We start from the raw sequence: 18,680 nt of genomic DNA, 5'->3' as shown, positions 1-18,680 counted from the left end.
TTTATTTAATATTTTAATTTATTTTGTTTTTGTTTTTCAAAACAGGGTTTCTTTGTGTAATAGCCCTGGCTGTCCTGGATATTTACCCTTCCCCCCGCCCCCTGAACAAGTTAGCCTCAAACTTACAGAGATCTGCCTACCTCTGTCTTCTGAGTCCTAGGATCCAAAGTGTGTGCTACGGGGTCCCCAGTGGAGGAGTCAGAGAAAGGACTGAGGAGCTGAAGGGGTTTGCGGCCCCATAGGAGGAACAACAATGTGAACCAACCAGACCTCCCAGAATTACACCAGAATTTCCACATGCCAACAGTTGTGGGGGTTTGTTTTGTTAATAAATCTCAAGTGGAAAATATCTGTTCTTTATAAATTTTCCCTGGGATGGGAGTGGAAGAGTGCCACTTTTAAAGAGGCCACCACTGGAAAATCACCAGAATGGGACCTAGAGAGGTGGGGTTCCTGACTCATTATTCGGCAGATGTAGTTGTCCCTGTTGTGTAGTCAGGGGGCGACTGGAGCATGACCCAGCAGAAGGAGACTGGGACGAAACAGAGCATCCCTCAGAGGGGTGCTGGAAGAGTACCAAAATTGCCTCATAGTTCTTGGGGCAAGTCGGATTGTTTTTAGGAAAAGTCTTTGTTTTTCTACCCAATACAACTGATTAATTTATTTAGTGCCCCCTAATTCAGAATCATTGCTGTATGAGAAAGGATTTTTCCTACTACGGGATTCTGCCTGTTCACTTTTCTTCCAGAGTTTGACCAACTTGCTATACTGGAACCTGCCAGCCCAACAGTCTTACTTTCCAAAATCATTTTTATGTGTGATCCAGAGATCAAGCTTATGAGGTTTTCTTTTCTATAACCTAACGTTTGCTGGATTTTTTCATCAAGGGTTGTTGAACCAGACTGAGCATGTTAAGACACCGGTAGTGGTAGAAAGCGACTACAAACGGGCATTTCCTAGTATTCTGCAAAACCAGTTACAATCATTTTAATAGCGGGGGTGGGGGGGGCGTAGAAGGTTGAAAACACCTGAAGCTTAACTTTTAATCTAAGAAAAAAAACGCTCTTAAATACACCTGACGCCTATCTGCTCCATCAGATTCAAAACAAGATGTGTTAGGATTCCAGAAGAGTGTCATTTTGAGATTGGAAAAGACACAAACGTCTTCTTCTGAGCTCTAAAATGAAACCAAAACTTTCCCCCAGTCTCCTTAGCTCTAGTCTGCGGGTTATTTTCAGAGCGTTCAGTCTAGTGCTACAACAGCAGGCAAACACTCTGCCACGCGGGGCGCAGGCGGAGCAGCTGGAGAATTCCGTGCCGCTAGGACCTAGGGAAAGAAGCATCCTCGCCGACCCCTTAAAGATCCCAGCAGCGACCAATCAGAAGCCGTCGTTTCTCAGCCCTGCACCAATCGCAGGCGTCCTTTCTGCAAGCCGTTGGGCTATTTAAAGGTGCGCGCCGGAGCCAGCCCTGCACATTTTTGCCGGTCCCGGTGTGTGACGTGCAGCAATCATGGCTAGCCATCTGGAACTCAACAACGGCACCAAGATGCCTACCCTGGGCCTGGGTACCTGGAAGGTAGGTGCGCATCAGGGCGCGGCCCGCCACCCGCCGGGTGACCCTGAGCGGCCTGCGCGGAGCGGGGCTCGGGTGGTGGGGCCTGTGAGCGCAACGGGCCGCGCGGCCCGGCGTCTGGGGCTTCGGGCGAGCAGCGCGCGAGTCCGCGTGAGCGCCCCAGGTGGAGACACACCCACGGGGACCCGGGTGAGAGGGACCGAAGCAGAGCCCTAGGTTTGTTATCTGGCACTTGTGGCGCCCCAGCCTCACGAGTGAGTTGACCTCACTTGGCACAGATGATGCCCTCTCGGGAATGAGCCACTTGGGCCAATGGGCCTGAGATAATTAAATTAGGAGGCCTGAGTTTGCCAGGGACCAGCCTGTTTCTCTGTCCCCTAAGTCGCTGAGTGCAGCACTTAACGAGTGCGGAACTCTGAGAATCTGGCTTCCGCTTTGCTGGGTGCCACCCACTGATAAGAGGGCTCCAGGCTAGATACCCCTAAGACCCCAGCACAACACAGCAGGGTTGAGAAGAAGGCCTGATACATCAGAGTGAAATGCAAAAATTAAGAAGTGATAATTAAAAACTAAAAATTATAACTGATTTGATTATTTGGCAGCTAAGGAACCAGTTTGGTTTGGTATTGCTGAAGCAGAAAAACCTAGCTCTTAAGCTACTTGTAGGGTATTTGTATGTATTCTATATTACTGACCACTGCTGTGACCTGGATCTTTAAGAACCTTGAATATGTGTGGACCTGGACAGTAGGCACTTAGACACAGTGAAGGAAAGAGAAAATCAGGCAGGGTTGAGTTCAAATGGTTTGAAACTGGACAGAGTCTGTTTCTACCCAAACTACAACTGGTATATAGTGGGTAAGAAACAGGTCTTGTCCTTCTCTGAACGTGTTTCTAAGCCAGTAGATTAGCAAGTCTCGCTTTCGTTTCCTTCCAGAGGGTCCTTGGTAAAGGTGTGATTGAATTTCAACCACACTACCTCGTTGAATTCTGTGTGTTGGAATGATAAGAAGTACGGTTTCCCTGTGTAGTAAACACAGCTATCGGACACAGCACACACAGGCACATGTAACTACAGTAGTTTTGTAAGTAATACATGACCCAAAATATGGGTAGGATGCTAATATTTTAATTCTGTTCCATTTCTCTAAAAACCAAGCTCACAACTTTAGCAAATCATCTGGCTGGCCAGCATTTCGAGTTTAGTTCTCAGGTAAAATAAGGAGTCGTAAGCCAGTGGCCAGAGCACATGCAACAGCCCCAGAGAGCCAGGTGTTTGTTTAAAATAGCAAACATTTGTATGTGTAGATCATTCTGGCTTCTTCACAGATATTTCCATCACTTCCCACCGTGCCTGGCTCGTAGAATAGATCCAACAGCCATGTTGAGTTGGGGTGAGATGAAGAAAATGTCTGCCAGTGTCTGGGGGCCAGGGGATGTTGGGGTAGAGAGTGCGGAGGGACAGAGGGTAGCAGTGAGAGGAGACATGAGGAGGACAGTCGAGACTTCCAGATTGCCCCTTTAAAAAAGAATATCAACTTAATGCTTTCCTTGCATATGTGTGGTGTTCCTTCATAGATGACACAGTAAAATATGTCACTGTGGCGGTCACAGAGGGTGTGTGGATACGATTTCTTGTTCTCATGGTACCCCACAGACCACAGCAGGACCCTGATAGTCTGTGTGATCCACTCTTCCCTTGAGGGAATCCATTTCTCCTGGGAGGGGAGGATTTCAGACCATTGGGAGACACTCTTACTTGCATGGAGTTTCCTCCTGGCCAGCTTGCCTGCCCTCTGGACCCTAAATATACGCTAAATATACAGTAAGTATTGTATTAAAATACTGTTTGAGTATTGTATGGTCAGGAGGCCTTTAAGACAGAGCTCACCTGATACAGACTAGGTCCTTTTACTGATAATGTTTTGACCTAGTTGGAAATCTTTGAAGGACATGGCCATTGTCTCTTCCACACGTAGGCTTGGAATGCCGCTAGGAATGGAGGGACAGCTGTGTTCTCAGACTTTTTTTTCCAGTTGACGCCCTCTGTGCCTCGAAACCATGAGTCTTTTGAGATGGACTTTTTTTTTTTTGGTTTAATTATACCCCAATCGGATTTTGATATCTCAGGTAAAACTACTACTATATATATGTGCATGCCCTGTACCCCTTTCACCAGGGTCACATGGTGTTCTTAAGCTGTGACGGGTTTTCTTTGTTTGCTTTTCAAGTCCAAGTTTTGCCTCTCTGGGATAGTTCTTGTCCTTAGAAGAAAGCTGTGCAGGGGTCTTCCTGGAGCTTCGTGAATTAAAGCAAGCATCCACTGGCAGTCCTAGATCCTGTGGTCTGGAAAAGCTGATGTTCTCACTGAAGGAGGAGTTTGGTTTCCGGGTTGCCTGCCAGTGACCAGGCTACACTCCTCAACCTTTCCATCTTTACGATCAAAAATAGTCAAATAAATCTTGCCCATGCAGGGCCAGCCAGTCCTGGATCTACATCTCTGTGGAGTGAAGATATGTCTTAAAATCAGGACAGCTTTATTGATTGATTGCAGTAGAACACGTTTTATTAATGTTGCTTTAAACGAGGGTGTGGGCTTTCAGTGTTCTAAGGCTGGGAAAGGGTCATTCTTGAGGGTTCAGTCTTTATCTCTTGGAATTACTGTTTAAGATCTTGAACTGTGAGATGAATTTACACCATCAAAACAAGGGAGACTGGTTTTCAGAACCCAACAATGGAAAGTGCTCTTTGTGTGTCTTTGGGTAGGGCATGAAAGGTGGCACATTGCGATCATTCTGTGGGTTTTCTGTCAGAGACTTGGGGATGTGGCACATTTAAACCTGATTACTAAGCTGCTAGGGTTCTGGCCAGTGTAGGGAAGGAAGCTTCTGGAGGAGATGTTCTTTTTCCTGACCTCCTGCATGTCCAGCCTTTATCTGTCTTTGTCTTCCCATGAAAACATCACACAGATTTTTTTCTGTGGATTTTGGTTTGGTGTCCATTGTTCTGCAGCATTGCTTAGTGTTCTCTGTGCTGTAGCTCCGAGGAACAGAGAAACCAGGTTAACCTTAAGCAGAATGCAAGCAGAGAAGTTGCGGTAGGGGTGGGGCCTCATTGGCTGTAGCCGAGACAGTTACTAGATTCACGATTGGGATTCCTTCTGGGCTTGTAAGTTAGGACACCAGAATTCGGGCATTTGAGACCCCATTCTCCCAAGGAGTTGCAAGCCCTTGTTTTCCCAGCAAACAACTGCAGCTGAGGACGATCCTTAGCGGCAGCTCAGTTCCTGGAATGGAGTAACACAGCACGTTCCTGCTTCTGCATGAGTGGCTGTGACAAATGTTGTGTGGCCTTGCCCAGCCTGGACCTTATGTCCAGCACTCTATCCAAAGCTAAGCGCTGCCAGGCCCTACGTAGGCTTACTACACAGCGAGCAGAAGGGCCTCTAAGAGAAGAAGAGTCAACACAAGCACCTTGGATCCTACCGGAATTCATTGTGTGCCCTGAGGCAGGAGAACCCCAACTCACCAGGCCCCTCTTGTGTTGTCTTTCTCAGGCAGGGATTTGCTTTTCTCTCACAGATAATTTCAGCCATGGTTGTGTCTGGGTGCCCCAGAGAGCCTATTCCTGCATAGGCTGAGATGGTTCCTTTAACCACAGGAGGAACCTGTGGAGAAGAAGCTACAGGTGCACTCTTAGGTCCTACAGGGAAGTGAGAGGGTGCTGAACAGTCTAAAGGCTGTGTGGTGAAGGTAACTTAATCCTTAGGACGGTGAGTGTGGCCCCCTCCACCAGGCAGGGTGAGGAGCAAGCACCCTAGCCAATGGGTGCTGGAGATGGGCTTGTTCTGGTGTTTCCTGTTTTATCTCCTGTTTTGTTCACAAGGCTCCAGCCAAAACAGATGTTGGCAGCTGCTGATGGCCTTGGGGAATTTTCCTTTTCATCTGCTTCTGCCCCAGCTCTCCAGAGGAATGTGCTGTGTTCATTCAGCAGTGCCCAGTGCAGTGTCTTGTCTGGCTTTCCAGGCTTGGTGGGAGCAGCCCAGGGATGGGGAACAGTGCTCTGCAGTCTGGGGACTGGGGAAGCTCAGGGCCTTGCAGGCTCTTCCTCCTCCTAGTGGCCAAGCTTCCCACGTTCCTTATGGAGCCCGGATGGTGATCTTCCAAGGGTCCCTCTTCCTTTTCCACTCAGTTCTGTCTGCTGTTAGCTCTGAGAAGCTTCCTGTCTGTGTCCAACTTCTGGGTCATCAGCAGTTGAGCTATTGTTCTGTGATAAATACCGTGAACTATTTGAATGAAATGTTGTTCTTTATTACGTAAGATCTCAGCTACTGGGTCTTTTCTCTTCTCTCTTTCTTCCCTTCCCCTCCCTTCCCCTCCCCTCCCCTTTTCTTTTCTTTTCTTTTCTTTTGACAAGCCCTCACTGTATAGCTCAGGCTGCCCTAAACCTCACAGCTTTGATGCCACTGCCTTCAGAGTGCTAGGATCCTACCCAGGCTTCTTGTTATCTGTGCTGTCAGGCTCTGCTGAGGTGAAATTATGTGCCGTTTACCTTGTCTCCCTGTCCGGGAGCTGACTAGAATGCTATAGCATGAATGCATGCTGGCCTGCCATGGCCCAACCTCAGAGCCTGATCCAGGATTACTAATCCCACTGTTCTTCCTTGGCTTTGGTTTGGTTTGGTTTTAATCTAATGGCTTATATTCCTTCCTTTTCAGTCTCCTCCTGGCCAAGTGACTGAGGCTGTGAAGGTTGCTATTGACATGGGGTATCGCCATATTGACTGCGCCCAGGTGTACCAGAATGAGAAGGAGGTGGGAGTGGCCCTCCAGGAGAAGCTCAAGGAGCAGGTGGTGAAGCGCCAGGATCTCTTCATTGTCAGCAAGGTCTGTGAGGATGCTGGGGTCTAGTCCACTCCTAGCCTGGGGTACCCAGCTGCCAGTCAGGTCCACTCTTAACATGATGGCGGTTAGCTCTGGGTGGGAGGTGGACCTGTTGCTTGTCCACCTGTATATCTCTTTGTTGGACCTGTCGATTAGAGTCCTGTGCTAATGAGACTGGCTGGGGATTGACTTGCCCTTTGTAAGGAGAAACTTCAGGGACACAGTTCAGTTCCCTTTACAGACTAGGTTTCACTGCTGGCCCTTAGTTTTAGCTAGAGGCTGTGGGTACACAAAGGAGCCCAGATTGGAGGGTGATGCTGCCTCCACATGAACCATCTTGGCTGGGAAGTAGACCTAGAGCATGTGTTTAGCACCTCCTGATACCTAGTCTCTGTGAGGTACTCTTGACCTGACCATCCCACTTACCTTGGGGAAGTTGGGATCCAAGGTAGGAATTGGAAACTCTCCAGCCACTCCTAGCATTGTCCTTATGGGGAGAGGAGAGCGTATCCTCCATCTTGGAGCTGTGTGGCTCCTAGCCAGGAAGAGGCGTTTGCATGGCAGGGATAACATGTGGCTTTGCTGGCTCCAGCTGTGGTGCACGTTCCACGACAAGAGCATGGTGAAAGGAGCCTGCCAGAAGACACTCGGCGACCTGCAGCTGGACTACCTGGATCTCTACCTTATTCACTGGCCAACAGGCTTCAAGGTGAGGAGCACACTGGGACTGGATCCCTGTGGCTCAGGGACAGTCTTTCTTCATCTTTCTTATTAGCGAGTTATAGGTGCTTGACTCAGCTTGTCTCTGCTGCCTGGGGTGTGGGCATGGACCAGCATCAACATCATCACCCAGAATGTATTAGAAACCAACCTCAGGCCTCTCCTGCACCGTGTTAACCACTGGTGGCTCACATGCAGCCTTTGGAGTTTTGCGTACACTGCTGTTTTCACTCAGTGCCTCTAGAATTTTAAACTGACAGTAAATATGGCCGACATGGCTACCGTTGTCCCTGTTGCACACAGCTGTAGGAGCAGCCCTCCCCGCTGCATTCCTCCTCTGGATGCATGCATGCGATGCTCATATGTGCATGAGTCTGTGCCTCCAGTGCATGCCATTCTCACTTGTGTGAATACATGCTCACAACCTGGTTCTCTGAGCTGCAGAACTCAGAATTACTACATTTCTCTCCTAGCCCACAGCTCGTGTATTTCTGCATGGTGACCCAGATTGAATGGTCACGGGTTTTATCCTACAGCTCTGTTTTTGCTCACCTTGGTCTCGTGGGGCCCGAGGGGCTTGATTTTCACCCTTCGTTTTTTATGACAAGCCAGAGAGAGATAGGCAGAGTGATAGCTTTGTAGACCTGAGAGCCACTGAGACGTGGATGCCTGAGTTTCCCTTCCGTGCCTACACACCCTTCCTCATGGTAGGCTTGGTCTCAGAGACTTGGACGTGTCCGAATCTCATCTCTCATCTCACAGCTCCAGTCAGGACAAGGATCCCCGTCATCTTGGCTACCACGTATACCTCTTACCGCCTTCCACAGAGTTTGTGATGCTCTGAGAGTAATAGATCTGTGAAGAAGTGTCACTGATGATTTTGTGTGCGTGTGTTTGTTGTTACTGACAGCCTGGGCCTGATTATTTCCCACTGGATGCATCAGGAAACGTGATTCCTAGTGACACCGATTTTGTGGACACTTGGACGGTAAGATGACCCTGGCTTAGACCCGTTTTTATTGCTGGTACCCTGTTATTGTGTGCAAGGCAGGTGTGAATGATCTGCTCTGCCATGTCTCTCTGCGCATAGATCATTCTGTCTCTGTGTCTGTCTGTTCAGTCTCATGAAAGCCAGGACAGTTTTCATGGCTCTCCTCTTAGCTTCTGAAAGATAGAAGGTTCTGGCCATGGGTGGGAGGGCACATCTGTAAAATTTCTGGACACAATATGTTTCTGGTCTTGTTCCTTTGGAGTTCATTTTAGTACCCAGATAGATTTCTCTTTTCTTTTTAGGCTATGGAACAACTAGTGGATGAAGGTTTGGTAAAAGCAATTGGTATCTCCAACTTCAACCCTCTTCAGATTGAGAGGATCTTGAACAAGCCTGGCTTAAAATATAAGCCTGCAGTTAACCAGGTAAGTGTCCCCCAGCGGGAGGATGCTGGCATGCTGTTTTAGCAGCTAGTCCTGGCTCCTACCTGTGGACCACATCACTCAGGGAGTGGCTGGGATTTATCATGACAGACACATCTGAGTGTAGAAGCTTTGCAGGGATAGGATTTGAGGCCAGTCAGCAAAGACATGGCTTCTGACATGAGCCGTGGGCAGCTAGTGAGAGCTGCAGGCTCTTATCTACTGATAAATGGCCAAGGCCAGAGAACACCCTACAGGCTTATGACATAGAGCACTGGCAACAAAATTATTATTGTTCTTGATGTGAAGGTCCATCAGCTGGGAAATGTGGAAGGTTGTTACAGCTTATCTGGGAGGCAGACATTTTTGTGTGAGGAGAAAAGGGACATTGACCATGTCACATGAACTTGTGTCCACTGCCACGGTCAACCCTCCTGCTTGTGTTGCAGATCGAGTGCCACCCATACCTAACTCAGGAGAAGCTGATTGAATACTGCCATAGCAAAGGCATCGTGGTGACTGCGTACAGTCCCCTTGGTTCTCCTGACAGGCCCTGGTGAGCTTCTGTGGGGCACTGTTGGAGATTAGAAATAACCAAAGGGAATGATTAATTGTCACAGAGAATGTGTCTGTGCTTCCTGCAGGCCCTCTCCGGGGCCTCTGGGCTTCCTGGGAGGTTGATGTGTCTAGGAGCGAGATGGATCAACGGGTGGCTCATGACCCAGCTTGGGTCTAGGAGCCTGGCCAACCCCCCCAGGGGTCAGTGGGAGGAACAGGGCTAGGGTGGCCAGCTGCCTTGAGTGGCAGTGATGAAGACTGTTGATTTCACCATCTCTCTGCTCCAGGGCCAAGCCTGAAGACCCTTCTCTCCTGGAGGATCCCAGGATCAAGGCAATTGCAGCCAAGTACAATAAAACTACAGCCCAGGTATGAATGCTTCTAGGTCCTTATGTCTGTTGCCTGAACTCCGCACTCCTGGTGGTCCCTGTTCGTCAGGAGAAGAGGGAGCTGAGTCTCTCAGGAAGTGTGACTTGGAGTCCTAGAATGCAATCTCAAGGGTACAGATCTAGAAATTTAGAAAGTTAACTGACATGTGGTCTTGGCATAGTAGTGCCTGGTCCCACTGCCTCTATAGGCAGCACAGACTTCGACCCAGCATTTGCTGGTGTTCTTGGAAGCTCATCCCTGTACAAATAGAAGAGCTCTTACCATTTGCTGTATAGGAGATGTTCTCATTCTCCCATGGGTAGTGTGAGTACCAGGCAGTGACTTCCTGTTGCCTTGTGATATGCCTGGAGCCACCGATAGAGCAGGACTCTGGAGTCCGATTTGGACCAGCCCGTGGCCATCACTAAGCATCTTAGAACCTCTTGACTGTGCAGCTATAGGCTGTGAGATGATAACGGTGCGTGTACACACTCCGTACCTCTGGGTCCACAGGTGCTGATCCGGTTTCCCATTCAAAGGAACTTGGTGGTGATCCCCAAGTCTGTGACACCAGCACGCATTGCTGAGAACCTTAAGGTAAGATTCCAGCTGCCAGGCCTGACTTTCCTCCATGGTAGGTGGGTTGTGGGGGTTCTCAGGCCCCCCTTTCTTTCCCAGCTGTCTGATTCCAAGAAAGTCACTTGACTGCACTCAAAATAAAGCCTGTGTTGAGGCTGTTGTGAGACCGAGGCTCACAGTGCACACACAGCACTTCATAGTGCCTGGTTCCACAGTGAGTGCTCAGGAAACATTGCCATGCTGGTGGAGGGTCCATGGACGTCCAGGACATATACCCCCCCACCCCCCACTGGCTCTGTTAAGTGCCTAAGCTGTCATGAACAGGGGTGAGAATGCTTGGACACCAGGAGTGTAGGCATTAAGAATGCCCTACGACTACTACCACCAACCCAGCAGCTCAGGCTACCTGGTGAGAGGGCTAGCTGGGAGAAGAGCAGTTTAAGGATGGTCCTAGTATCCCATGAGCTTCTGTCCTGTCCAAGCAAAGGGACACTCTGCTGAGGTCTGGTTCAAAATCAAACCCACAATAGTTCACAGTAGGCAGTAGAGTGGTTCTGATGGCATAGTAATCTACTAATCGTACCTCACCCCCATGACCATGACCATGACCATGACCATGACCATGCCGCTTACTGTGTAAAGATGTGGGAAGAGAGACCTGTCCTGCTAGAAATGGGTTAATACCTCACGCATATTTCATTTCTAAAGTATTAGGAAAGAAAATATAGCCAGATGGTAATGGTGCACACCTTTCCCAGTACTTGGGAATCAGAGGCAGGTGGATCTATAGTTTGAGGTCAGCCTAGTCTGCAGAGCAAGTTCCAAGACAACCAGAGCTACACAGAGAAATTATATCTTGAAAAAGAAAAAAAGAAAAAAGGAAAAAAAAATGTAGGTGACTAATCTCAAAACACTAATCTAGTGTTTGGTTTTTGTTTGTTGTTTCTGTGTTTCCTCTTACTGTGCATTGTTTGCTTATTTTTCCGTGGCTGCAATCACAGGAGACTATAGCAGAGCCTAGTCCTGCACATTCCGTGATCAGAATGTGCCAAGTGGAATGGGCTGTCAGGGCGGGGCTCCACTTCCAAGCCCCAGTGCAGCCAAAGGCCATCTGGCCTAATTGTCTACATGTCCACCGTGTACCTAACTTCTTCCCTATATTCTCTTGTGGGGTATCCACCAGAGAAGACTGATCAGACATGAGTTTAAGCAAATAGAAAGTCTTTATTAGCCAGCCTATGGCTACACTGGGTATTTGGGATCCCACTGTAGCCCCGAGCCTTTCTCAGGGTAGCTGTTAAGCACAAAATCACATCTTGGGTGAACACAACTCAGTTGACAAGAACAGCTAGCCAGAGGTAGAACTACAGAAGCCAAAAGGCAAGGTTAGCACATTTAGAAACTTTTCTAGAACTATGAACTTTGATGTAAATTCAGAATAAAAACAAACAAACAAAAAATTCGAAAGGAAAGGACATGACTGTTCCTGAACCATGGTGGGGGGAGGGGAGGGAGGCAAGAGAGGCAAACCGAGTACAACAGCCAGGAGGCTAAAGGTACAAAAGGAGCAAAGGGGGTAATAATGGAAATGTCTGGGTTACATAGGGAAGAGCCCCTGGGGGAAGGGCAGCAAAGCACCTGGGCTGGAGAGGTCAGGGTAGAAGGCGGGGTGTGCCCGACATGCCCTGTGATTGCTAGGGACTGAAGGGTGTTGGGTGAACCTGGAAGCCAGGTCTGCTTTGATACATTAATAGTCACCTTAGCTGCTTGGCCTAGGTTTGAAATTGAACAGCTAAGTTAAGTCTTCATTTTGGCTGATGGTGTTGTGTACCTGCCAAGTTTTATGACCTGAGTGGTGGTACTTCCATCATGGAGTCAGTGTGCTGAGGTCTGGGGCCTGTTACATATCTCTGTGTCCTTTCTTTAGTCTTCATGGAAGTGATGCTGCTACCCCAGTCTGCCTTCCTTGGCTCTGTATGTCAAAACCTGACATTTTCTTAGGGCTTCTCATACATGGATCCACGAGGTGGTGTCCTTCAGTCCCCAGCTGGGGTGCCTTGCTGGTTCCTCTGGACAACCAGAGGCTTTCTTTCATCACAGCACAGGTCCTGGATTAATGGCTGTTGTAGCTGTTGAGGTGCCTCGTTCTTATACTTCATGGGGAATGGAGCAGTCAGGTCACTCAGTAACATTTCCCCTGGTACTTATCACAGTAGAACTTCTCAGGAGCCTGACAAGAATGACTGAACAGTGCCCTCTGATTGGAGATCCCGGAAGGGAGCGGCCATTTCAGATATGGCCACAAGCCTGCACCTCTGGAGAGTAATTAACAATCTTCTTGAAGTCTGTGTTCTCTCCTGTCTTCTGCACTTCAGGCAGAGGGAGCCGTGTGGAACTTGATGGTGTTGTCTGTTTTATTGCAGAGCTTATTGGCTCTGTTTTCTTTCTTTCCTGTCTGTCTATAAGGTCTTTGACTTTGAGCTGAGCAGCGAGGACATGACCACTCTACTCAGCTACAACCGGAACTGGAGGGTGTGCGCCTTGATGAGGTGAGTTCCAGTGTGACGCCATTCCACCTCACCAAGTATTTAGAGTAGCAGGCGTCTCTCAGGCCCCGGAGGCCTGGTCTTCCCCTGCAGCCCATCCTCACACAGACCAAGTCTCCTCATCCCATACAGAGCAGGAAGCACAAGGCCAGGGAGAGGGTAGCTGTCAGGACACCTGTCTGGAAGCACCATTGGCCCGACTTTAAAATTTCAGTTGCTTTTCTGAACTCAGGATCCCAAGGGCTCATCTGGTACCCACCTTCCTAGAAGAGTTCGAATATGACTTAATTGACTTATTGATCCTCATAAGGAGTTTGGTAGGAAGACCCTGATGCTGGGCTCAGGCTAGCCCCAGCTCTGACACAGAATGCCCTAGGACTATAATGACACTCAGGTACCAAGGGCTCTTTCAGCTTTACCTTTGCTGGTTTCTTGCCTTCACTCTGAAATTCAGTTTGGGTTCCAAGTCCCTGGGTTTGTTTGCTTTAAGAAGCAGCCTGTGTCCCCAGTGCCTGCTTTGTCTTCCTAGCTTGATTCTCACTCTCTTGCCTTCACTTGCCATCTGCATAGCTCAGGGTTTGCATGGTGGTGGCTGCGGGCTGCGGCCTCTAGGGTCACGTGCCTTAGGCAGTAACATTTGTGATTCAGGCTGTTTGCTCTCACAGGGCCCTCAGATTCTAAGAAAGCTGTAAACAGAGCCAGCCCAGGAGTCAAAACAGGACCCTTTCTAATATTATACTAAGGACTTAACCTTTTAACATGAAATCATTTTTTATTTTGATCTAATGGGCAGGAGAAGTGAATCCCCTGCCTATGGCATCCATTCAGTTCCTAGAGCCTGTAGCAGTCCCTCAGCCCTGCATTTCCCCCTGGAACTGCTGATGTTGACATCAAAGCTTTTGGGGAGAGCAAACCTTGTCCCCCTTGTGTCTGCTTGCCTCCAAGTACCTTCCAAGGCTAGTCTAGAAGCAGACGTGCATGAGCAATACTGAGTTGGCATGGGTTGCAGTTGGCATGGGCTGCAGTTGGCATGGGCTGCAGTTGGCATGGGCTGCAGTTGGCATGGGTTGCAGTTGGGGTTGGGGGAGAGGCTGACTCTAGTGCTCCCAGCAAGCTTTCCCTAACTGTCCACATGCCAGCCCTCTCATTGACACACAGGTTACACTGAGCTTGTCCTGCTGCTGCCTGACTCGAGGATGCAGAGGAAGGCAGTTGGGGAGGAGCTTGGGTGGTCTGAGTGTTCAGTGAGTTACTTACCCAGGGCCTGGCTCACCTTCGTCCTCGGTGTTTATCGCAGCAGAACTGCATTAGGGCATGGAAAGAAATGAGCCGTGCACTTTTGCTTAGATTCTAGAAGAGAAGGACTACTTCGGACATAGAAAACATACATCCTCTGAGGAATGACACAACCTTTCTTAATTTGATTTGATTGAAAAACCACCTTTCTTATATCTGATTTACCTTCCTGTTCTCCAGAGAGCACGAGAGTGTGTGTGCGCTCACACGTGTATATTCTGGCTTTGACACTTTGCCTGTCTAGTTTTTCTAGTGTTCTTGCCATTTTGTTCTCATTACAAGCCACTGGCCCTATCTATCGACTATGAGCCTTGGCTTCATGCCAGACCTTCCCCAGTTTTCTGCAGTAAGTCCCCAGCCGCTGTTAGGTGCTTATTTCCCGCCAGATGTTACAGAGGTACCCTCTCCTTTCCTGGGAGTGGTCAGCTGCTTGACCTGCCCTTCAGAATTCAGCACAGTACAGTTTATAAACCCTTCTATTGCTTCCTTATCTCTGTTCTTTTGGTCCTGGGTTTGTGCTGATAAAACGAACTGGGTGTGGTGTCACATGCCTGTAATCCCAGCACTTGGGAGTGGGAGCTGAACTTCAAGGTCATCCTCAGCTAAACAGCGTGTTTGAGGTCAGCCCAGCCACACCAGACCTTGTCTTAAAGGATAGCAGAAAGATGACATGATGTTGTATGATCCTGCCAGCTTGTCAGAGTTCCCAGGAGGCAGGAATCAGGACTTGCTGCCCAGTGTGCTCTGGGTTAGTGCAGAGTTCAGCCTGGCACATGCATGCCAGTTCATGACGTCACAAGACAAGAGGAGCCCAGAGGCTGAGCAGCCTAAGAAGGGTCTAAGACCGGCTCAGTTTACATTCTTGTGTGTTGGTGACTTGTTACATCAAAATCCTTTCCTTGAGAGCTGGCAAGATGGTTCAGAGTGTTCAGACATTTGGCATTAATCCTGAGGATGAACAGAGTTCTATCCCCAGGACCCTCATGGTAGGAGAGAACCAACTCACACAAGTTGTCCTTTGACCCCAACATGTGCACACCCACATATATATATATATATATATATATATATATATATATATATATATATATATAAAAAATAAATAAGTGAACCCAGTTAATTTTTGGAAGTCTTTAACTTGTAAATCACACGTGCTCTTCTGACAGCTGTGCCAAGCACAAGGATTACCCGTTCCACGCAGAAGTCTGAAGCTGCAGCAGACGGATCCCTGCTTCTCCCCAAGCGACTTACACCTGTTCTTTCTGCCTCATCTGCCTTTGCAAGTGTCCTGTGGCCTGTGTCCCTCTGCACTGGGTGGCACCTTGCAGACCGGATGGTGAGAGTGTGTTAGTTTGACGTACAATCTGGAGGGTAGTACCATTAGCTGAGGAGCTTCTTCCAACCTTTCTTGGTCTTTCTTCTCCACCTGGAGGACTTTAACATGAGTACCCTTCCCAACCGAAGAGAAGCAAGATTTATAGCCCAAGTCACGCCACTAACACTTAAATTTGAGTGCTTTGAACTGTAATTCTATGGGTCAGACTTCTTGCCTTGAATAAAACCTGCTTTTGTGAATTTGGTGGTGATCTGTTTTGTTCTTGTTCTGTGGAACAGTAGACTCCTTCTGCCCCACACCCAGCCTGCTCTCCCTGAGTGTCAAGCACAGACCAGTGAGTGCTGTGAACAAACTAAGGGCCCTCACCCTAGCATTTCACCACAAAGTGTTAGGGTGGTGAGTAGCATCCTGGTGACACGGTGAGCTTAAACAGAGGGTATCTGGAGACTGAGGATCTTGGATGGGTTATACCCAAGGACTTTAAGGGTCTACACATGTTCTGGGTGATTGTCACTGTAGCCAGGACTTTTTGCCAGGGCATAAAGCCCCTAGATGTCACATTTTACGTGGGTGGTCCTCCCTGTGAAGGTCTGAGTCAAAAGGCAACTGTACCTGAGGACAACAGGCTTTTTTTGAAGCCCTTCATCTAGATAGGAAAGAAAGGCATAAAAAGTTGACATCAGCTGTGTATGGTGAACACTCTGAGGTGACAGAAATAGATTTGGAGGCCTGATGCTCTTGCTGTTCTCTGTGGTAGAATTTCCTAATCTCCGGTTCAAAGGAGAAGGCAGAAGAGTCAGGATGCACAATGTGACCCGAGGCTTCAGAAAGCCAGTAGTAGGTCTGTTCCTGGCTTAGTTTAGTTATAGGCCCATCTGGTCATATCTGATGATGCTTTACATGCTACTGATATTTATGCCGCTCCTGAAGGAAGTTGGGTGGCAGTGGTTGCCAGGCCTCTTCTGAGGAGGAATGAGGTTCAGAACCTCAACATCTGGGGCCAAGAGCTCCACCTGCACAGGCTACTGGGTGGCCCTGGGTCTGAGATCTGATTCTGGCATCCCAGTAGTCCAGTTCCTCTTGCTGGGGTAGGTATGTCCACTTCTCTTAACTGCAAGTGTTCTGTTGACAGGTTATTGGGTGGCTAATGCTCCTCCCTAGGTAGTTCAGAGTTGACCAGACAATGGAAAAACTGGGGACAATCATTAGGAAGAGAGTTTTTATTTTAAGACAAAACTTAACACTGTCTGTAAATGAAAGATGAACCCCCAGTGTATTTCAAACCCTGAGAAGAGCTTGTTTGCCTGTGCCAGCCCATATTCTTCAGGGCCAAGGGTTCTCTACCTATATTCTTTGAACTACAATTCTACTTGCTCTGACTGGTAAATTTAATCTATCAGCCTTTGTCTTCTCAGTCTATAAAATGCTTGCCTTAGGGTGACCATAAGGATTAAATGGTGTCATGACTATTAAACTCCTAAAACATCATGCACAAAGCTGTTCAAACATGTCAGCCAGGCCTAGGAAATGGCTCAACAGGTAAAGCTGCCAAGCTTGACAGCCTGAGTTTGATCCCTGGAACATACATGGTGGAAGGAAAGAACTGATTCCTACATGCAGACCATAGCATCCACGAGTGTGTGTGTGTGTGTGTGTGTGTGTGCACATGAAAAAATGTAATAATACAAACATATCAACCATTATTCCTGATATTAATATCATTAGCATAACCAAACATGGCAGAAGTGAACCCATGGGTCCCTTTGCAGCTCACAGATAGTATCCAGGGGTCTAGCTGTTCCCAGGGAAGGGCTCTTTCCCCTGTGAAACACTGATCTGTGATCTGGGCTCTGCCAAAACTCATACACAAGAAGGGCCAGCTCCTGATGAACTTTGTTTCCATCTTTAGGATTTTATTTAATGGCACAAAGAAGATGCTGCCCATGATGTTTTTATAAGGATCGTCTCATGGATGAATTTATAAGGCTCAGTCGTCAGGTCCAAGCATAGGTTGTAATAGACAGGACTGTGGAGAACATCTAATCTGGTGTTTTTCCAGACCAACATTTTCAGTTTCGGTTTTTGGCAGCAGACTTTATTCTGAAAAGAAATTCTGCCTGGACCTTCAATGTATAAACTGCAGATAAAGCCTCAAGACAGGGAGGAACGTGGGCATGGAGCCAGAAGCATCCTTTCCCAATGCCTCCTACCCAGGAGGGACTTGGAACACAGTTTCAAAGCCCTTTTTTTGTTGTTTCTAACAAACATAGATAATCTTTCATTTCACAGAGTTGCTGATATTTGGAATTCGGGGCAGATCTAGATCAGAGTTCTCATTGGTCGAGAGTGTCTGAGGGTGTGATTGTGAGATTCTTGGCTGAGATCTACTTTCAAGGTGGTGTGTTCAACCAGTCACGTCGATGCTGGGTACAGACAGAGTACACTTGCACACTGTGTGTACTGTCTTAGTTTAAGATTTTTACTGCTGTGAACAGACACCATGGTCAAGGTAACTATTTTAAGGACAATATTTAATTGGGGCTGGCTTACAATCAGAGGTTCAGTCTAGTGTCAAGGTAGGAGCATGGCAGTGTTCAGGTAGATGTGGTGCAGGAGGAGCTGAGAGTTCTATATCTTCATCTGAAGGCTGCAAGTGGAAGACTGACTTCCAGTCAGCTAGGACGAGTGTGTTAAAGCCCATGCCCACAACAATACTCTTCCTCCAACAAGGCCACACATACAGTAACAAGGCCACACCTCCTAATAGTGCCACTCCCTGGGCCAAGCATTTACAAACCATCCCATGTACCTTTTTCAAAAGCTACTGGAATGTTCATACATGATATCTGACTCTCCCTGAATAAATGACCTCAACATAACATGGAAGCCACGGTGCCCTTCATGGTAGCATTTAGAGGATATACAGCACTGTTTCTGCAATGCCTTACAGGCCAGTCAGCCTGGTGTATTGGGTGTACCTTAAGGCTACCAAAACTTACAACCTGAGAACTGCATGTTGCTTAGAGGATACTCAGAAGCATTGGTACACATGTGCATAGTCTTTAAAGAATATATGTTCAGATTAGGACCAACCTAAACCAAACAACATCCCTGAAGATCAGAGGGTGACTTACCAAAAAGCTCACTAGCTGTTTAGTGTAAAATGGGCCCAGAATCTGGGCCTCTGGACTTTTGTCTACTACTTTGTGTCATAATATTATGATATTCAATTAAAATAAAAATTATGGAAGCTAGAGAGATGGGTCGGTTGTTAAAAGCATGTACTGACTTAGGGAGGGATCCAGGGTTTCAGCTGAATACGTAAGAGTGGAGGGCCCTGCTGGGCATAGGTGGAAGAAGAGATCCTTGACCTCATGAAGGCTGGACGCCCCAGGGGGTGGGAATT

At 48.0% G+C, this 18,680-nt stretch overlaps 1 protein-coding gene across 1 annotated transcript; it reads left to right on the top strand.

Annotated features, from left to right (window-relative positions):
• The first annotated feature begins 1,317 nt into the window (after positions 1 to 1,317).
• Akr1b1 (aldo-keto reductase family 1 member B) lies at positions 1,318 to 15,513 on the top strand. The gene is made up of 10 exons (XM_028768444.1): positions 1,318 to 1,578; positions 6,293 to 6,460; positions 7,050 to 7,166; positions 8,088 to 8,165; positions 8,471 to 8,593; positions 9,040 to 9,146; positions 9,436 to 9,517; positions 10,031 to 10,114; positions 12,563 to 12,645; positions 15,105 to 15,513. The coding sequence occupies exons 1-10, from the start codon at positions 1,513 to 1,515 to the stop codon at positions 15,145 to 15,147; spliced, it is 951 nt and encodes a 316-aa protein (XP_028624277.1). The 5' UTR covers positions 1,318 to 1,512; the 3' UTR covers positions 15,148 to 15,513.
• The last annotated feature ends 3,167 nt before the right edge of the window (positions 15,514 to 18,680 follow it).

Source organism: Grammomys surdaster, unplaced genomic scaffold, assembly GCF_004785775.1.
Source record: "Grammomys surdaster isolate TR1022 unplaced genomic scaffold, NIH_TR_1.0 186, whole genome shotgun sequence".
Taxonomy (NCBI): Eukaryota; Metazoa; Chordata; class Mammalia; order Rodentia; family Muridae; genus Grammomys; species Grammomys surdaster.
Note: the sequence above shows the minus strand (reverse complement) of the source record. Positions and strands in the feature narration are given on the sequence as shown.

What these genes read in the sequence shown, in the direction of transcription:
- Akr1b1 (XM_028768444.1), top strand. Translation starts at nt 1,513, where the DNA reads ATGGCTAGCCATCTGGAACTCAACAACGGCACCAAGATGCCTACCCTG. An exon ending in TGGGCCTGGGTACCTGGAAG is followed by an intron (nt 1,579 to 6,292) that starts GTAGGTGCGCAT and finishes CTTCCTTTTCAG; the next exon opens with TCTCCTCCTGGCCAAGTGAC. An exon ending in GGTTCTCCTGACAGGCCCTG is followed by an intron (nt 9,147 to 9,435) that starts GTGAGCTTCTGT and finishes TCTCTGCTCCAG; the next exon opens with GGCCAAGCCTGAAGACCCTT.